Source organism: Acytostelium subglobosum (genome assembly GCF_000787575.1).
Source record: "Acytostelium subglobosum LB1 DNA, scaffold: scaffold1, whole genome shotgun sequence".
Classification (NCBI taxonomy): Eukaryota; Evosea; class Eumycetozoa; order Acytosteliales; family Acytosteliaceae; genus Acytostelium; species Acytostelium subglobosum.
This window is the reverse complement of record NW_012236531.1, coordinates 663,289-680,654: the sequence shown is the minus strand read 5'-3', so window position 1 is coordinate 680,654 and position 17,366 is coordinate 663,289. Positions and strand designations below refer to the sequence as shown.

General features: G+C 40.1%; 8 protein-coding genes across 8 annotated transcripts; 5 read left to right on the top strand and 3 right to left on the bottom strand.

Moving 5' to 3' along the window:
- Window positions 1–187: 187 nt before the first annotated feature.
- SAMD00019534_002860 (hypothetical protein) lies at window positions 188–2,091 on the top strand (the record flags this gene model as incomplete). Its single annotated transcript, XM_012903719.1, has 3 exons — window positions 188–421; window positions 498–1,444; window positions 1,560–2,091. The coding sequence occupies 3 exons, from the start codon at window positions 188–190 to the stop codon at window positions 2,089–2,091; spliced, it is 1,713 nt and encodes a 570-aa protein (XP_012759173.1).
- Window positions 2,092–2,549: 458 nt separating this feature from the next.
- On the top strand, window positions 2,550–2,881 carry SAMD00019534_002850 (hypothetical protein; the record flags this gene model as incomplete). The annotated part of the gene is made up of 2 exons (XM_012903718.1): window positions 2,550–2,673; window positions 2,778–2,881. Coding segments are annotated over 2 exons (228 nt in total), but the record flags the coding sequence as incomplete, so codon positions are not given.
- An 838-nt stretch (window positions 2,882–3,719) lies between these two features.
- SAMD00019534_002840 (hypothetical protein) lies at window positions 3,720–5,703 on the top strand (the record flags this gene model as incomplete). The annotated part of the gene is made up of 4 exons (XM_012903717.1): window positions 3,720–3,846; window positions 3,924–4,155; window positions 4,209–5,286; window positions 5,410–5,703. 4 exons carry the CDS (start codon window positions 3,720–3,722, stop codon window positions 5,701–5,703), a joined length of 1,731 nt encoding a protein of 576 aa, XP_012759171.1.
- A 454-nt stretch (window positions 5,704–6,157) lies between these two features.
- Window positions 6,158–7,035, top strand: SAMD00019534_002830 (hypothetical protein; the record flags this gene model as incomplete). The annotated part of the gene is made up of 4 exons (XM_012903716.1): window positions 6,158–6,212; window positions 6,382–6,483; window positions 6,548–6,762; window positions 6,841–7,035. 4 exons carry the CDS (start codon window positions 6,158–6,160, stop codon window positions 7,033–7,035), a joined length of 567 nt encoding a protein of 188 aa, XP_012759170.1.
- A 90-nt stretch (window positions 7,036–7,125) lies between these two features.
- SAMD00019534_002820 (hypothetical protein) lies at window positions 7,126–10,244 on the bottom strand (the record flags this gene model as incomplete). The annotated part of the gene is made up of 7 exons (XM_012903715.1): window positions 7,126–7,549; window positions 7,854–8,054; window positions 8,119–8,671; window positions 8,745–9,003; window positions 9,073–9,309; window positions 9,378–10,051; window positions 10,190–10,244. 7 exons carry the CDS (start codon window positions 10,242–10,244, stop codon window positions 7,126–7,128), a joined length of 2,403 nt encoding a protein of 800 aa, XP_012759169.1.
- A 288-nt stretch (window positions 10,245–10,532) lies between these two features.
- On the top strand, window positions 10,533–11,483 carry SAMD00019534_002810 (hypothetical protein; the record flags this gene model as incomplete). Its single annotated transcript, XM_012903714.1, has 1 exon — window positions 10,533–11,483. A coding segment is annotated over one exon (951 nt), but the record flags the coding sequence as incomplete, so codon positions are not given.
- A 426-nt stretch (window positions 11,484–11,909) lies between these two features.
- On the bottom strand, window positions 11,910–12,302 carry SAMD00019534_002800 (hypothetical protein; the record flags this gene model as incomplete). Its single annotated transcript, XM_012903713.1, has 2 exons — window positions 11,910–12,212; window positions 12,300–12,302. Coding segments are annotated over 2 exons (306 nt in total), but the record flags the coding sequence as incomplete, so codon positions are not given.
- Window positions 12,303–13,085: 783 nt separating this feature from the next.
- SAMD00019534_002790 (hypothetical protein) lies at window positions 13,086–13,481 on the bottom strand (the record flags this gene model as incomplete). Its single annotated transcript, XM_012903712.1, has 2 exons — window positions 13,086–13,351; window positions 13,466–13,481. 2 exons carry the CDS (start codon window positions 13,479–13,481, stop codon window positions 13,086–13,088), a joined length of 282 nt encoding a protein of 93 aa, XP_012759166.1.
- Between the last annotated feature and the right edge of the window lie 3,885 nt (window positions 13,482–17,366).

The window sequence follows — 17,366 nt, the reverse complement described above, 5'->3', positions numbered from 1 at the left end:
ATAAAGACAAGGATGGTATACATGAACCAAATGAGAGCTTATTCTCATGATCTTTTCCGAACTTTGGTCGTTACAGTTAGTGTGAATGAAAAAACGACCGAAAGGAAAGTGATGTGTCAATGATGAGTTATTAGTATACAGGACATACATTCAGTTATCTCTATCTCTATTTGTATAATCAATAACAATGTTTGGTGGAGTACGTCTATTCAAATATGCTAGTTGCAAGAGTAGCAGCATCAATAGCAGCAGATATCTCTACAACAATGTATCAATTACAACATCACTCAATCAGAGTGTAGCCAGACTCTACAGCACTGTCAACAACAACACTGCACCACTACCCAAGATGAGGAACATCCTCAAGCAGTTCTACCTACTAGTTCATCCAGACACATTGACCCATCATCCAGAGGAGAAGGTAACATCTGATGATTGATTGAATGAATGATTGAGCGAACGAGTACTTACGCGTCAACCTTGGATCAATCAAACAGAAAGTCAACTCTCACAACATGAAGATTATAATGGGAGTGATTGATCAGTTCAAGAAGAGACCAATGCCAGATCCAAATACTCAACCTATATCACATGCTTTGACATTCTTCATTCCAGAGAAGGATGTACTAAAGGCTACAACACAGCCATTGCGTCGCGTTGATATTGAGGTCATTGAGAACTCGCGCAACCCTAATCACGTGCCCGATCAGCTGGCACTGCTCTTTGGTCAATGTGAGCTGCCGACGCGCTTCATCACCGAGATCAATCAGGTCGACAACTTCAAGCAGCCCAAGATCAACGGCTCCATCAAGGATTTCTTGCTGGACAACCGCCAGTTTGCGCGTCAGATGAGCACGGATGCGCAGAAGGAGCGCCGCGACCTCGAGGGCATGCTGAGGAAGCTACGTCGCGAGCTCGAGGTCAACGTCACGATGAACGTCGACCCCGTCGAATCGACCTTCACCTTCCAGGAGAACTACACGGCGCTGCAGGACTTTGCCGATATCTACCAAGAGTGGAAGGCCGCGGTCAGCCCCGCGTACAAGCGTCTGGTCAGCTCGATGCAGTTCAACCTCAACTACTCTGAGACCAACTACACGTCGAACGACCCAACCGTCTACCTGGACCGCGCGTCCCCGGAGTCGTGGAAGGGATACCTGTCGCGCATGGATCTTCGCGAGCTGGAGGACCAGGTGAAGCAGGAGCGCGAGGAGGGTCAGAAGAAGATGGCCTCATTCACCAAACACAAGAAGGAGTTTGATAACAACTCAAGAGAGTTGACCAAGTTACTCAAAGTACGCGCAGTCAACTGGCGATTCCACGACGATCCCAGCGATGACCCACACGCCCACCTTGGCCAGAATGATCAAATGGAGCTCTGTGAGAGTTTCTCCGCCATGCTCCTCAAGAACAAGGTGCAGATACAAAAGATAGTGCGAACAAAGTAAGTGATGACGTTGACGTGGTGGTGGCTGATGCTGAGGCTGAGGCTGGAACGATTCCAGGACTTACCATTTTTGGACATCAACTAACAATCAATCAAACGTTCAATCAAACAGCAATTATAGACTGAATGGATTGAATATTGGAATATCTCCAAACTTGAAGAAGGCAGACTATTACATTGACATGGATGGAACATTGAAGATATCGACAAGATGCTCAGTCAATCAGTTCATGGAGATCATTGGCGCACACCACGAGGAGGCGCTAAAGGTGCAGAAGGAGAGTGATCGCATCGAGCAACTGCGTGACTATGTCCAGGTGCGTCTTGGATTGAAGGAGCTGACGACGATCAACGCATTCGTCTACGCCGAGGGCTACGACAAGGTGTTCAAGGCATACCAAAAGCTGCACGAGGAGTCTGAGAAGCTCAGGAATCTGGAGCTCAATGGACTATGTCTGATCATTGCCGACTATTACAGTATATCAAGAGCTGGTGAGATATTCATCAAGTGGGACTTCTCTGTGGAGGACTTTATCGCTGCACTGTCTGCGCCCAAAGAGGAGGCAGCTGTTCCAGAGCAATCATCATCACTGGAACAAGACGATGGCACCGAGTCATCGACCTCAAAGTCACAAGCCATTTAAATATATAATATTATTCTTTGTCATTCAATCAAAAGAATGATTGGTCGTCAATTGGACTGCACAGAGATAGTATCTGTAGACGAAAGGGGTGTCAGGCCACACAACGATTTTGATCAAAACCAGATCCGATCTTTCATCACATTCACACACACTCTCACACACATAAAGACAACTGTGATCATTCATTGTTCATCACAATCAATCAATCAGTCATACTTATAATACATACATCTGAAGGGGATACCTTTATATACTTGATCAAGACTACTACTCTTGTTCTCTGTTGTACATTATTTCATAAATATCCACCTTCAATCATTTAATCAATCAGATTACAGTGCAGTGCGTTCACTATCAAACCAATCAATCAGACTATCAATCAACTGATCGATCATTCAATCTAGACACTTAACAAGCGAAACAAACAATCTTCGATACATTCATTCATACATACATTACATACATACAAGATATATACAGTCATGTCAAAGTCAGCCATTCAGAGAGATTGGGAAGAGAGAGAGTTCATCGAAGGCATCACCATCAACATTCAAAAGATCATTGACTTTTTGAACAAGTTTGGTATGTAGTCTAAAGAGAGAGAGAGAGAGCCAAGCATTCAAGCAAACAAGTATACTTACCCAGTGCCAATCAATCAATCAATCTAAAACTACGAATGTTCTTAGAACTGTCAACAAGAAATAAGCTGGCGACTGTTAATGAGAAGCTGTCGATATTGGAGAGACAGGTGGACTATCTAGAGGCATCGATGAAGACTGTAGCAGAATAAACAATAACAATAACAACAACAAAATACACCGATCTGTGTATCTTCCCTATCCCCAGCTGTTGGAATGGCATGCCTGCCTGCCCATTACAATTCTTAGCCGCTACTCAAGTGGTGGTTGGTTTCGGCAAAAGGACGCGAGTGGACCAATGCCAATGCTATTGACAGTCCCTCGATCTCTCTCATTCACTTACTCAAACATCAACTTACAAACTAACAAAGATAGGAGGGAGAAGGGAAGCTTGGCAAATGGTAAGCCTGGATGGCCAACAGGTAGACTAAAGTAAAGAAGAAGAATAAGAGTATTGTAAAAGAAGAGAAAGAGTTATTAGAGGATGGATATAAGGATGCCCAAAGATATAGATGAGGAAGTACCAGGCAATAGATGTCTTGCTGGAGATGTTATTGTCTGGTTTCCATTGCATCCTAAACAGGTACAGGAGGAGAAGCATGTTGTCTCACAGACAATAGAGAACAAGTTGATTGAGAAATGCCAATATTCACACGAGTTCCCGACCATATTAGCATACGGTCCACATCACAAGAGTGTACTTGAATGGATATCGAACATATGGTCATATGGAGGAGTGACTCATTGGTCAATCAATCAATTGATCAGCTACTGCAAAGTCTCAAAAGACATGCTAAACACCTTTAACTCATATATGTATAAGGTAAGTAAGTGTATGAACTACAAAACATCATCCATCACTAACTTTGTTTGATTGGAAATACTTAGTATAAATCAATAAACTCCAAGAGAGAAAACTATTCCGCGCCTTATCATTATCCAAGACCTTTCCACAACAATGTTGATTGGAGTTATGGCCAGTATCCAGAGATGGCGCAATTGGCACGCTATGATAATGATGGCAATGTTGAAGTCATGTACCTGGCAATTATGAAGGACAGGGGCTACAGTGACTCAGGAATATCTAACTATCTTGTCATCAAGGAGTATCATATAAGTAAGTAATATTACACACAAATATAATTAAACATATTACTTATTTATTCCAATCAAAAAATTCATGAATGATTGTAGTGGGCGAGCCAGAGTACCATAAGAGGATAAGCAATCATAGATCAGTAGAAGATACATTGTTCACATTCAAGGTTCACTACCAAGAACTGACCAATCAGGAATATATCCCTGGAAATGAGATTCCACCTTCAGGATCATATTATGACCACTACTCCACAATGTTGCCAATACGTCCACGCATACCTTCATTGAAACAGATCTGTTTCTCAGTCCTCAAGGAGTTATTCATCATGTATGTATACCATTCATTCAATAAATATCAATCCATTACTTACCAATCCTCAGTGATAGGGATGATTTCAATCAGAAGTTTCGAGGATTGCCAATGGACCTATTGCCAGAGTTCTGCTCGTCCTGTTTGAAAGATAGAAGACCCGTTGGCCATCAGCTATCAGAGTACCTGTTGGCAACTGTACCAAGTATGCCAGAGTTTGAAGGTGTCAATATCGTCGAGCTACTACCCTTCCAACCAATGGTTGAAGCAATGTTCAATCGACATCTATACAGTCTATTCATCAAGTGTGATCAAGTACCTCGCCATCTACTTAATCCTGCAGTGCTCGACAATCTACTCATTGATGTCTATGACAACATTCATCTATTCAAGTCAACACCATTGCCTCCCGACAATGTCCTGTTTCCTCCATCATCCCACATTAGCAAGGCACCTGGTGATACATCAATCGTTGACTATGACACATTCCTCAAGAACTTCACCGAGTACACGTCCAGCCAGTTCTCCAGTCTCACATCGGAGGATTGGGAGAACATTGTAATCTTTGGTGGAGCACTTACTTCATCTCTAATCGGGGCAACCAAGGGCTTCGAGGTGGCAGACATTGATGTCTGTATCTATGGCCTTTCAGACCCGAAAGCGGGACAGTCAAAGGTCGCCAATATCATGCGTACACTTGGTGTTTTCAATAATGATGACTACAGCTTGACAATCGACCAGACCTCTGCTACATTCTCAAGACACTATCCATATCGTCATATCCAGTTCATGCTGCAGCACCAACCTACACTCCAGGATGTGCTGCTTAATGTCGATGTTGACTGTGCTTGCTTTACCTTTGACGGAAAGAGAGTGTGGACTACACAACGTGGTGTGATGGCGATGAACCATCGCAGCAACTTGGCAACACAGTATGGAGCAACACTAACCCTGGACTGGCACTACCAGAGGAAATTAATTAGATACAGACGACGTGGCTTTGGTATTGGCTACCTTCCAACCAAGGTGATACTCCAAGAGATGGCAACTCTCAATCATGGAGTTAGGGCTAATGGAATATGGTCACTACTCTCAGCCAAGGAGGATGTCGTGACATTGATGCAACTGACAAGACATGTGATGAGGAATGTACGTTGGCCTTATGGACAAAAGTATGATAAAAAGGCGTACGACATCAAAGTGGACGACAATCATACTCGTCATGACGATCATTACAACTTCTGTACATGGCCCAATTTATTAATGGTTCAGCCTGGTTCACTATCAGTTGGAAAGTGGCGACGTCACGAACTACCGGCCTACACTGGTGTTCATTCATTCAATGATAATATAGAAAGCAGTTCTAAATCGTTCGATGAAGAGAAAGATGAGACATTCAGCGATGACAGTCTAAGTTGCTACAGTGATGTAGAAGATGACTATGATGACTTTGATAACTATGATGATGATGATGATTTTGATGAAGTTGATATTACAACTCAAACATACTCTCATTCATTAACTTCGACCACAACAACAACAACAACTACTCTTGGGGATCTGTAAGTCCACAAAAGGAAATGGTACTGTTTAATCACACACAACACAATAACAACATCATTTATTAATCATTCCAAGAACATTAAGAGAGCCTAGATTCATTCTTTAATTCATTCTTTCTTTCATTATCTCATTTATTATTTGTTCTATTTTTATTTGTATATTTATTTATTTGTTCTTATCAATATCATGTTCCAATATCAACAACAACACCTACTTCCAACTCTGGGACAATTCCAGAATATTCCTATCGACCAAAGATTGTTGTCAAGGGAGTTGGAGAATGAATTCTTAAAGAAGAGATTGACATCTTCAGAAGAGGGTAGGTAATTAACAATCCATTATTTATATTAATACTAATAAACTGAGTGATAAAGAGAACCAGAAATTGTTGAATCTTGTTGGGGAGTTCAAAAAGACAATAGTACTGTTCCAGAACTATCCAATCACTATTGGTGATATGGAGAGGAGACAAGTTGAACTAGAGAATGAGAAGAAGAACTTGGCTGAGGTGAGTAATTTACTTATTGTTTGATTCATTTACATGTGTACTAACTTGATTGAAATAGAAAATTGAAGAGTCCAAGACATACTATGAACAACGTTTGAAAGATATAGAGTCCAAGTTATCCAACCAACACAAGTCCAATGATCAATCGATCCAGAAACTACAATCCATTATAGAATCATTAACCAATGATGCCAACTTCCATACCACTGACTTCCAACACCAGTTGTTGGACTTGAAGTCACAGAATGAAGAACTGTCTTCATTCAACAAGAAGTGTAAGGACTTCACCAACTCCATTATATCAAATTGAATAATGACTGACCATCTATTTGATCATAGTCCTTGAGAGAGAGAATCAATACAAGGAGACCATTGAGAGGAAGATGAATGAGATCAAGGAACTCAAACAAGACATCTCCATGCAGTTGAAAGTCAAGACTGAGGAGAGTGCCCTCCATGAGACCAAGATCAAGGACCTGGAGAGATTGGTTCTTGAACAATCAAAGTACCAAACACAGTTGGACTCTTGTAAGAAGTTGTTGTCTTCTCAAAAGGTGAGTGATTGGTTATGAACATCAAAGTCTGATGATGGCACTACATGTTTAACTTACTAGCTATTGATTGATTTGTAGCAAACCTTTGAGAAACAGGTGGACCTCCTAAAGAAGAGATTGGCCGAGACTGAGGACCAACATCACCACCATCAACAATACGTACAGGCCCAGATCGGAGGACCCAAACGTATTGGCTCTGCGATGTTCCCTTCAACCACATCATCATCATCATCGTCGTCATCTACATCTGGCAGGAAGCCCCTTCCTTTTTAGACTTTGTCGTCTCCTGCCAAACCACCAGGCAGTCGGACAGTGTGAGTGTGTTTGTATTGTAGTCTGTATAAAGGTACCTGTTTGTATGGTTTATTGTGGCTCCTGGTCGAAGAGCTTGTCCAACTCACTCTTGTCAGAGATTCTGAGCTTGATCATCCATCCATCCTTCTCTGCACTCTTGTTGATGAGACTTGGCTCAGCAGAGGCCTGGTCGTTGACCTCGATGACCTCACCAGAGACTGGGCTGTATATATCTGAAGCGGCTTTGGTACTCTCGATGACTCCGAAAGATGAAGCAGCACTGACGACGGTTCCAACGGCTGGCAACTCCAAGAAGACGATGTCACCCAGCTGGTTCTGAGCGCTATCTGTGATGCCAACAGTTCCAGTGGTGCCACTAACATTGATCCACTCGTGGGTCTTGGTGAAGTAGGTCTTGGAGCTGTACATTCTGAGGCCTCCATAAGTCCTCAATGGGTTGACAGCGAGTCTAGCAATTGATCTTGCGAACATTCTGTTGTATATGTGTATATATGTAGTATGATTGATTGTTTGACAATGAGTGTAGTGATGATGAAACAAACAGTCGCTTTCAACCCAAGCAAAGCGACGATCATTCATTTTCATCCATTTTTGATCAAAAAATCCAAAGAAAAAAAAAAACAAGAGGTTCGTCATTGATGGACTGGTCCCAGGCACTCCGATACCATCGTCTTGGAACCCATTGACATAATCATTCATTCGGACTCCATTGATCACCATTGAATTATACTCAATCAAACATATGAGTTTTATTGATCGATCAATAAACGAGATACTTTGATCGGTAACTCGGTTTAGCCTCTGATGACACAGTCATTTCCTTCAGTTGATTGATAATCTCTGGATATTCTCTGTAGCGCTTGTATATGTTCTCCATGTCTTTGGACTCGGGTGGGAACCCTCGCTCCACCATCTCCTTTGCCAACTTCAAACATGTGTTGGCGTAGCCAACCTTTGTTGTTCCATACATCATAATCCTGGTAGTGGAAATGATAGAGTTAGTGATTGATTGAGTGATATGATCCAGTGAGTTGTACATACTTATATAACTTGTAGTCTGGCTGAATACCTTGCTCCCTCATCTGTTGGAATAGCTTCTGGGCCTTTTCAAAGCGTCGGGTGTTGCAATAGAGACTGATCATGATGCTGTAGGAGACAACGTCTGGAACAACGCCATACTGCTTGTACTTCTCCTCAAAGAACTTCTCGCATGTGTTGACCTTGTTGGAGTAGGCATACGCCTTTAGGTATTGATCAAGTGGGTACTTGGTCATGGGCACCTCCAGACGCTCCATGTCGGCCAGGATCTGATCGACTCGCTCCAAGTTGGGCTTCATATTGGCCTTGTACTTGGTCTTGGCGGCATCGATCTGGTTCTTTGCGTATGTTCCAATCATCAGAGAGAAGACACGATCGTCTGGCTTCTTGGGGAACAGATCCTTTCGCTCCAATATATCTGCGTATAACTTCTCCACGACGCTAATCTCACCTCTTACCGAGGCAGCTCTCATCAATGATGTGTATGTAATGATATCCGGTTGGTAGTTGAACATGGACATTTGTTGGAACATTTCAAATGCCTTTAAGTAGTAGTCTATTATTGATTGGACATGGTACGTGTTAGTTTGGATTGAGTGGATGGATTGATTGATTGATTGAATAGTTACAGTTATCGGATCTCTTGGCACATGCATTGATCAATGAGTTGAAGGTCACCTCGGTTGGTGGCAGGTTCAGATATTTAAACTCATCAAAGTAGTTGAATGCCTTCTCCACTCGGTCATCCTTGGCACAGACATCAATCATTGCGGTCAAAGTGATACTGTCTGGATCCATTCCCTTCACCTTTGCATCCGAGAACAACTCAATCGCTGTGTCAATCTGACCATTCTTTGCCAATCCTTTGATCATTGTAGTGTAGTTAACCTGTTGTTTGTATGATGTACTCTTGGTCAGTCAATCAATCAAAAGTGATGTCGTGATGTGTAAACATACATGATCTGGAACCAGATTGTATTTGTCCTCCATAGATTGAAGGATCTTGAATGCGTCGTCAACCTTGGCGGCGTTCAGGTGAGCGTTAAGAACACCATCAAACATGTGCACTGTTGGCTTGACCTTCTCGGTAAGCAATCGCTCAAACACTGCCAATGCACCATCAACATCACCAGCGATTCCAAGTGCCCTCAGTACCAATGAGTATATAGCAGGATCAATCTCCAAGTTCTTCTCCTACATTGTGATGTGATTTGATGTTAGGGGGACACTCACGATCAATCAATCAATCCTCTTCTACGTACATCAAGGTATTTCAAACAATCCATGACAATGTCGGCGTGTCCAAGTAGTCCCATCCTGCTCATGTACTTGAGCACGTTCTGTAGGGTCAGCTGCTTGTTGGAAAAGTAGACGTCGGGTGTGATGCGGTCTGTGCTCATCTCGTAGAGGTGCTGCTTGCCCTTGCCAGTGATGGGGAATCGCTTGTGTGCAAACATCGAGTCGTAGGCAGCACTCATTGTGGGATCGGACAGTGGCGACGATGAAGCCGGCAGCATCCTAGCATACTCCTTCTCCTCAGGTGTGAAGTCGTCGTCATTAAACACACTCTCTGGCATCACTGCCAGAGGTATCTGTTTCTGTTGCTGTTCCTTCTGTTGTGTGAATATAATCTTATTTGGGTTGCTAACTGATTCTGTTATACTATTATTGTTGTTATTGTTGTTATTGATGTTATTGTTGTTGTTTGTTCGTGGTGATGTATTGTCCTTCTTGTCGGTCACTGTGAAGGATTGATCAGTTGTTTGATCCCTGTTGAATGTGATTCTCGCGTTCTTTGATACATTGGTGTCTGTTGTTGTTGTTGATGTCGTTGATGTTGATGATGTTGATGATGATGAAGTTGTGTCTTGATCATCAGGTTTGAATGAAATCTTTCTTGGATTACTACGCTTCGTCTTTGTCGATGATGATGTCCCTGATGTTGATGTTGTTGTAATATATCTATATAGAGCACTTGAGTATGTTGTTGATGTCGATGATGATGATTGTGTCAAATATGTTTGACTATATGATGGTGATCTTGATCCAACAAGGCTCATTAACCTAATCCTACAAAGATCCTTGAGTAGCAATCCACCTGTATAGGTGAGCCGCAAGTTTGATGACATCACTCTCTCTCTATATCTCTTTTAAATATATGTATAATGTGTGTCTAACTCTTTAGCCCACTCAATCAATTGTTTAGTCTTTGTAATAATTTGAAAATAAACGAACGAGGTCCATGAAAGACGAACGAAAAGTTCAAATGTGCATGTGTGGGTTGGGCTCGAGTATTAGGATCAACCTCATGAGATAATGATGATGTTGGGAAACAGGATATCTAAACACTTTTGTAATTTATTATTGTTATTCAATACTTCTTTATAACATACATACAGATAAACATACACATACATATATTTTATAAGATGCACGGAACAGTACCAGATGACATTGATTACATCAATGATACTCCAACAGTACAGGAGTATAAGAAGTTGAAGAGAGTTATGAAGATTATGGTCAAGTTCTACGAGGGTGGCAGTGCAACCAAGTTGCAACAGGCCGAGCACTTTGAGTCAGAGTTGAAGAAGGTCACCGACGACGAGGCAATGGTGCTGGCCCAACTCGAGTCGCTCAAGACATTCCCCCTGCATCCCAAGCGCAGAGAGTACGAGGAGGAGCTCACCGAGGAGATCGAGAAGCTGCAGTCGCACAAGAAGAAGTTCGCCGTCAAGGCCGACGAGTTCCGTCGTCTGCACGTCTGGAGCAACGGCATCGTCGACGTCACCAAGTGGCTCGAGGAGGGCCTCGACGACTACTGCGTCAACCACCTCAAGATGGACCTGGGCATCACCGTCACCGCCCCAGAGAAGCTGACACGCGAGCAATACATATACTTCAAGGAGGGTCTCGACGAGATCACCTACAATCTGCAAGAGTCACAGGACTTCTTCTGCGCCTCACTGGACGGCCGTCTGCGTCAGTACCACGGCATCGAGAAGTCCATGATCGAGGCCCAGATCGAGACCGTTAAGAAGTTCGACGCCGAGAACCCACGCCAGCAGCACATCGTGGCCGAACTCGAGGCCGACCTTCAGTACGTCATCACCAACATGACTGAGGACCCCTCGTCGCTCGCCAAGCGCAAGCGCATGCTCGAGATGCACAGCGACTTCTTCAAGGTGCTGCGCTGGTACAAGGACAAGATGAAGGTGCTCGGAGATGAGTACGGCATCGTCGATCAGGACAAGCGTTCCGAGGAGGAGAAGATCAAGAGTGCCATGTCCACTCAGGTCGAGTTCATGTCCAACCTGACACCAGAGAACACCCCAGAGCTGGAAGCCCTGAAGAAGATGCATCTCGAGGCCTAAGCCTTGTCCTGATGTCATCCCTCTAGGAACCATTCCTTTATGTTCTCAATAAACTCACACTCAAGGACTATCGTTCGTTCAATCAATGACTCAATCATCATGCATGGGATATGTTGTCAACGTACATAGTATATGCTTTATTGACGGGGATGGGACAGTCAGTCTGTTGGGATGTGTGTTGGGCTTGGAGTTGGCTATCTGTCGGGCCAGATAGGTTTGTTCGTTCGATCGAGGAGGATGAGGAGTATGGCCTTGTTTGACATGGCTCATGAATGTGTTTGTGTTCGACCCAGTATCGCATCGCCAACTCGCTGTCTATTGTTATTATGTGTATGTCGCGTGCCAGCAACATGTTGTTGCTGTTTGAATCTTGTAATGTTGAATGAATGAATGACGTTCGCTCGCTAGCTCAATGGCTTAGTTGCTCTCCATCAAACCAAGGATCTCATTCTCGTTGAGGATCTCACAATCGACACCGTTGACATTGATCTTCTCGCCAACTGTCTCGTTGAGGAGAACGCGATCACCCTTCTTGAGGAAAGATGGGACGACGCCACCAGCAGCAGTTCTTCTGCCAGTGCCAATCTCGACGACAACACCCTCGTTCATCTTATTAGACACCTTGTCTGGCAAGTAAATACCGCCCATAGTCTTCAACTCGGTCTTGTTGATCCTCTGAATGAGGACACGGTCAAAGAGTGGCTTGAATGATCTGATTGAACTCTGAGTGATTGATTGAGATTGAGTGTAAATGAGTGAGTGATCAAGACGATAGAACGACATGCTGTTCTCTTGATCTTCACTACTTACCATCTTATTATATGTATATGAATGTTAAGTATCTTTGTTGAATGCGATTGATGACGAATGATTACTTTGGGTTAGACTTAAAATTGTGAAGGGGGTATCACATTCTGGTTCGAACTTCATCACTCTTTTGATAGACTCGTTTTCCCTCACTAAAAGAGTGATCGTAAGATCTTCCAAAGGCAGACGAATCATCCATTTGTAAAACAAACATTGTATCCATCATATATATATATAATCAGATAACATAGTCCATCATTCAATCAATCAAATCAATCATGGAAGTTCGACACATTCTAAATATATTTATACTTGGTTTGATTCTATACTTGTACGGATCATTATCAATGATATTATTTAATATAACTACAAATCTAATCAACACTACAACTACTCCATCATTCTATACATCAGTACAAGCATTATACAACATTAGTGATCAATTGAATCAGAATGTTTTATACTTTCTAATCATATCCATATCACTGATCATTATCATTATATATTATTTAATCAAATCATTTGTTGGATATAAATTCTTCTCAACAACACCGTTTGTATCAAAGTGGAATCGATCATCTGATAAAGGTCTTATCAATGCATTTATGTTATGTTCATTGTTTGTTTATCTCAATCCACCATTCAATTCCAAACAACTATTTCAAAGACGTCATCCAGAGATCAAAAACTATTTCATCGTATTCAATCATTACATTTCCAATCCCTTCTTATATCAAATCTATCCGCGTATAATCACTCTATATATCCTCACCAGACTACTCTATATGATCAACAAACAACCCAAAACAACTTCAAACCCAACTCAAACTCAAATTCAAACTCAAACACCAGAGGATCATACATCAGATGATCAATCTCAAACTCAAACATCAGATGATCAATCTCAAACTCAAACTCCAGAGGATCAAACATCAGATGATCAAACTCAAACTCAAACATCAGATGGTCAATATCAAACTCAAGAACCAACACCAACACCAACACCAACACCAACACAAACACAAACTCAAACTCAAACTCAATCTCAAACTCGACTTCAAAGATGGATCGGTTGGATATTTAACTTTTTGATATGGCTTAATTTGGTTGATTTGATAATATCAACAATTAATGCGTTGAGGATATCGATGGAATTCTTGATTGATTACCCTCCATTGGTGACATACCTTGACCTCATTGATATGAACAGACCAAGATTCAGTCACCAATCATTGGAGGAATCATACTTTATACCTATTATGGTGTTTATCTTTCAACTCCCTATACTTAAACTCATCAAGATAAGACATCAAGGAGGATTACGATCAACAATGTCCATCACAATTGGCTATATTCAACTCAATCTCCTAATGTTCATTTACCTTCAACTTTGTATCTACCTGCGCTCACTGGCCTATGAGGAGTCCAATTCAGATCCAATCAATAGTCATGACTACTCGACTGGAACATTCATAATCAACTTACTATTGGTACCAATCTACATGTGGTCACAATCATACTCACAGTCATCATCTCAATCGATCACAATGAGAATGATCATCAAAAGGAATTCAAAGAATCGACTTCTAAGTGTAGCATTCTTCCTCTCCATTGTTCAATCAATCATCGGTGTATCAACAAAGCTTATCATGAACATCACTGATTGCGATCGATTTGTGATGCCCTTGATCATATGCTACTCATTCATATTTTACAAAATGATCAGATGCTATCGATTCAGATGTGATCAATGGGATGACAACAATCAAGAGTTGGATCAAATCGTAACAGACAAGTCTGCAAGGTCAAGACCAATACCTTTGATAATATTCAGAGGTTGGATGTATTCTTTATACTTTCCAAGGTGGACATTATTATTTTATAATATCATTGGTATTATAACCATCCTTTTATTTGCTGAGCTACCATTTGACAATCTTATTCAACTCTGGATTCAACTCATTCCACTATTATTCACAAATGAAATGTTATACCAGTGTTCAGTAGCATTCCAAAGAATAAATATTAACTTTGGATAATAAAATAATTTATTATTATTCTAATATCATGAATTCTCTAACAGATAATATAAAATTATTGATGTGTTAAGTCTGTCCAAGGTGAATCTCCATCCTTGTGTACCTCGTTAATATACTTCCCAAGATCTTTGAGCCACCAGTATTCTGTTCAGCTTCAGTCTCCTTTGAAGATTTCGATCAATTCTCAACAGAGATGCCAGCTTACCTCCTCCCAAGTTCAGAGAACATCGATGACTATTACTTCGCCAGCCTATCACAAGAACAACAACATTTGGCTCTCTCCTATGGGTGTTTACCTTATTGCCCTGAGGATTGATAACCAGGTTCTCAACTACATTCTAGATCATCTTCATTCTTTCAGACTCTCAAAATGGCTAACTTCAAGTTTAGGGAATTTATTTGTTTTATTTTCATTTTGACCAGGTTCATCAAACATCCCTCAATTCAGACCCTTTACTGTTTTGTCAGATGAATGAACCCATTGAATAAAAATAACTCAATTAACTATCAACTAATAATATATCTATCAATTATGAGATTAATTTCAAGGTTAAATATATTGATCACTGGTGTGATCTCATACTTTTATGAATCATTATCAATTATATTTGTTGGTTTATTTATCAATCTAATTAACTATACAGCACTATCATTCTTTTCATCAATCCAAGTAATATTATACTACAATAATATTGATCAATATGTTAAACTATTTATTTCAATATCTCTATTAATGGTCATCATCATAATGACCATGATATACAAATCATTAATTGAATATATATCCTTCACAACATCAACAACATCAACATCATCAGCATCATCAGCATCATCAACATCATCATCATCATCAATAACAAATTGGTATTCATTCATACTTTGTTCAACATTTATATTCTTTAATCCACCATTCGATTCAGAACAACTTTTAGGCAATCGCCATCCTGAAGTCAACATTTATTATATCGTATTCAATCAATATATCGCCAATCCCTTCTTATATCAAATATATCCACGCATAGCATGTCTATATCTACTCTCCAGACTACAATATATAATCAACAAACATCCCAGAACAACTCCATCCCCAACTGAAACATCAACTCAAACATCAACTCTAACAACACTAGCACCTCAAGTACAACTATGGATCGACAGGATGCAACTGTGGATCCAGTGGATAGTCAACATTGTTATATGCCTTGGATTGGTATATTTGATCAAAAAGATGATATATGCCAACAAGATAATAATGGACTTCTTGATTGAATACCCACCCTTGGTAACATATATGGAGCATAAGTTCAACAGAGATAGATATATCTTTACAATGGAGACATCATACCCAATGCTTTACATGGTGTTCATCATTGATTTCCTTATACTACAATGTTTCAAGATTAGACAACATCAAGGTGGAGGAAGATTCAAAATGGTAGTCTCATATGGAAATCTTCTACGCTATATCCTATTATCATTATTCATTCAATTGATTTGGAATCTTGGCACTGAGTTCCCATTTTTGTCAAACAAGATCTATGCACTTTAAGTCGATGCAGTTGGAAGTCACGAATATATGTTTTTGATATACTATATCATCTTCTTTTTGGTACTATTCTTAGGTTGGCATGGGTCACTTTCCAAACCAATCTCAAAGAGATCAATACTCAAAAAGAATGGCCAATCTATTCCATTTAATCTATTATTGATCATCTCAATTGTTTACCTGAATATCAAAGTGATATCAACACTGATCATGAATGTCAATGTTTGGATTGGAACATCCAATGTACTTTTCCTGGTACTCTACTACTCAATATTCTTATATTTATTATTTAGATATTATCAAATCAGCAGTGATAATTTATATTCATATGATATCAATGGTTTGGACATGGAGTCAATACCCACCAGTTCAAATCCAATACCTTTTATAACATATAATGGATGGATATATTCATTATACACTCCAAGAGGACATATCATTGTATGTTTATCATTCCTTTTATTAATTCGACTTCAACAACTCTTTGGAATTATATTATCACTCCAATTCCTAAATGAACTCTTATTCCTTAGTTCTATATCATACCAAAGAATAAATATCAACTTGATTGAATGACCTGATTCAGTCAGTTAGTCATCCCAATTATTCATTCAGACCACGTATACATAGTTCAGAAAACTATTATCACGATGGAATAAATATCATCTGGAGAGATTTGTATCAATCCTTTTTCATGAAGTTGGACCACATCATCTACATCGCTGACTCACCCTACCAATCTCATCTCAGTCAATCACACCATTAGAGTGTTAACCCTGTTGTTTGAATCGAATGTCATCATGGGTGGGAATACTACAATTCAGCACGATCTACCCCAATCGATTAAGACATATTCTCACTTAATATCTTTGACAAATATTATGTTATAAATACTTTGAATATTTCCATAAGATTATTATTTATTTAAATAACTATCATACCATCTCTAATCTACTCTTTCCAATATATACTATATATATTATATAATTAAATAATGAATTATAAGACTATTATTTCTTTCATGGTATTGGCTGCCTTGGTCATCAATACTGTAGAGTCATGTGAATCTGTTTGTAGTTTGCTTAATTCAGATAAAACTAAATGTGTCTACCAGTGTCGTGCAGGATGTGATATGTCCGATATTGATCATAGAAGAAACACACTTAGATTCCTCAAAGAGGATGGATATGACAAGTGTTACGCTGCCCAAAGCAACAGAATCGTTTGTCCTTTAGCAGGTAAATTGACCAACTGTGATGATATCCATGCCAAATGTGGTGATGATTGTTAAATCAATCAGTCAGTTAATCTTTCAATTAATAAATAACATCTTTACTTTGAATCTAAATAAATAATAATAATTTTATTCCATTTTTTATTCATCTAATCAATCACTTAAGTCTCTTGAGTGTATTCAAATTCAAATTCAAATTTACGCGGTTATTTTCTAACGGTCGTTTTGAATCAGGAGAGACCCACACACTT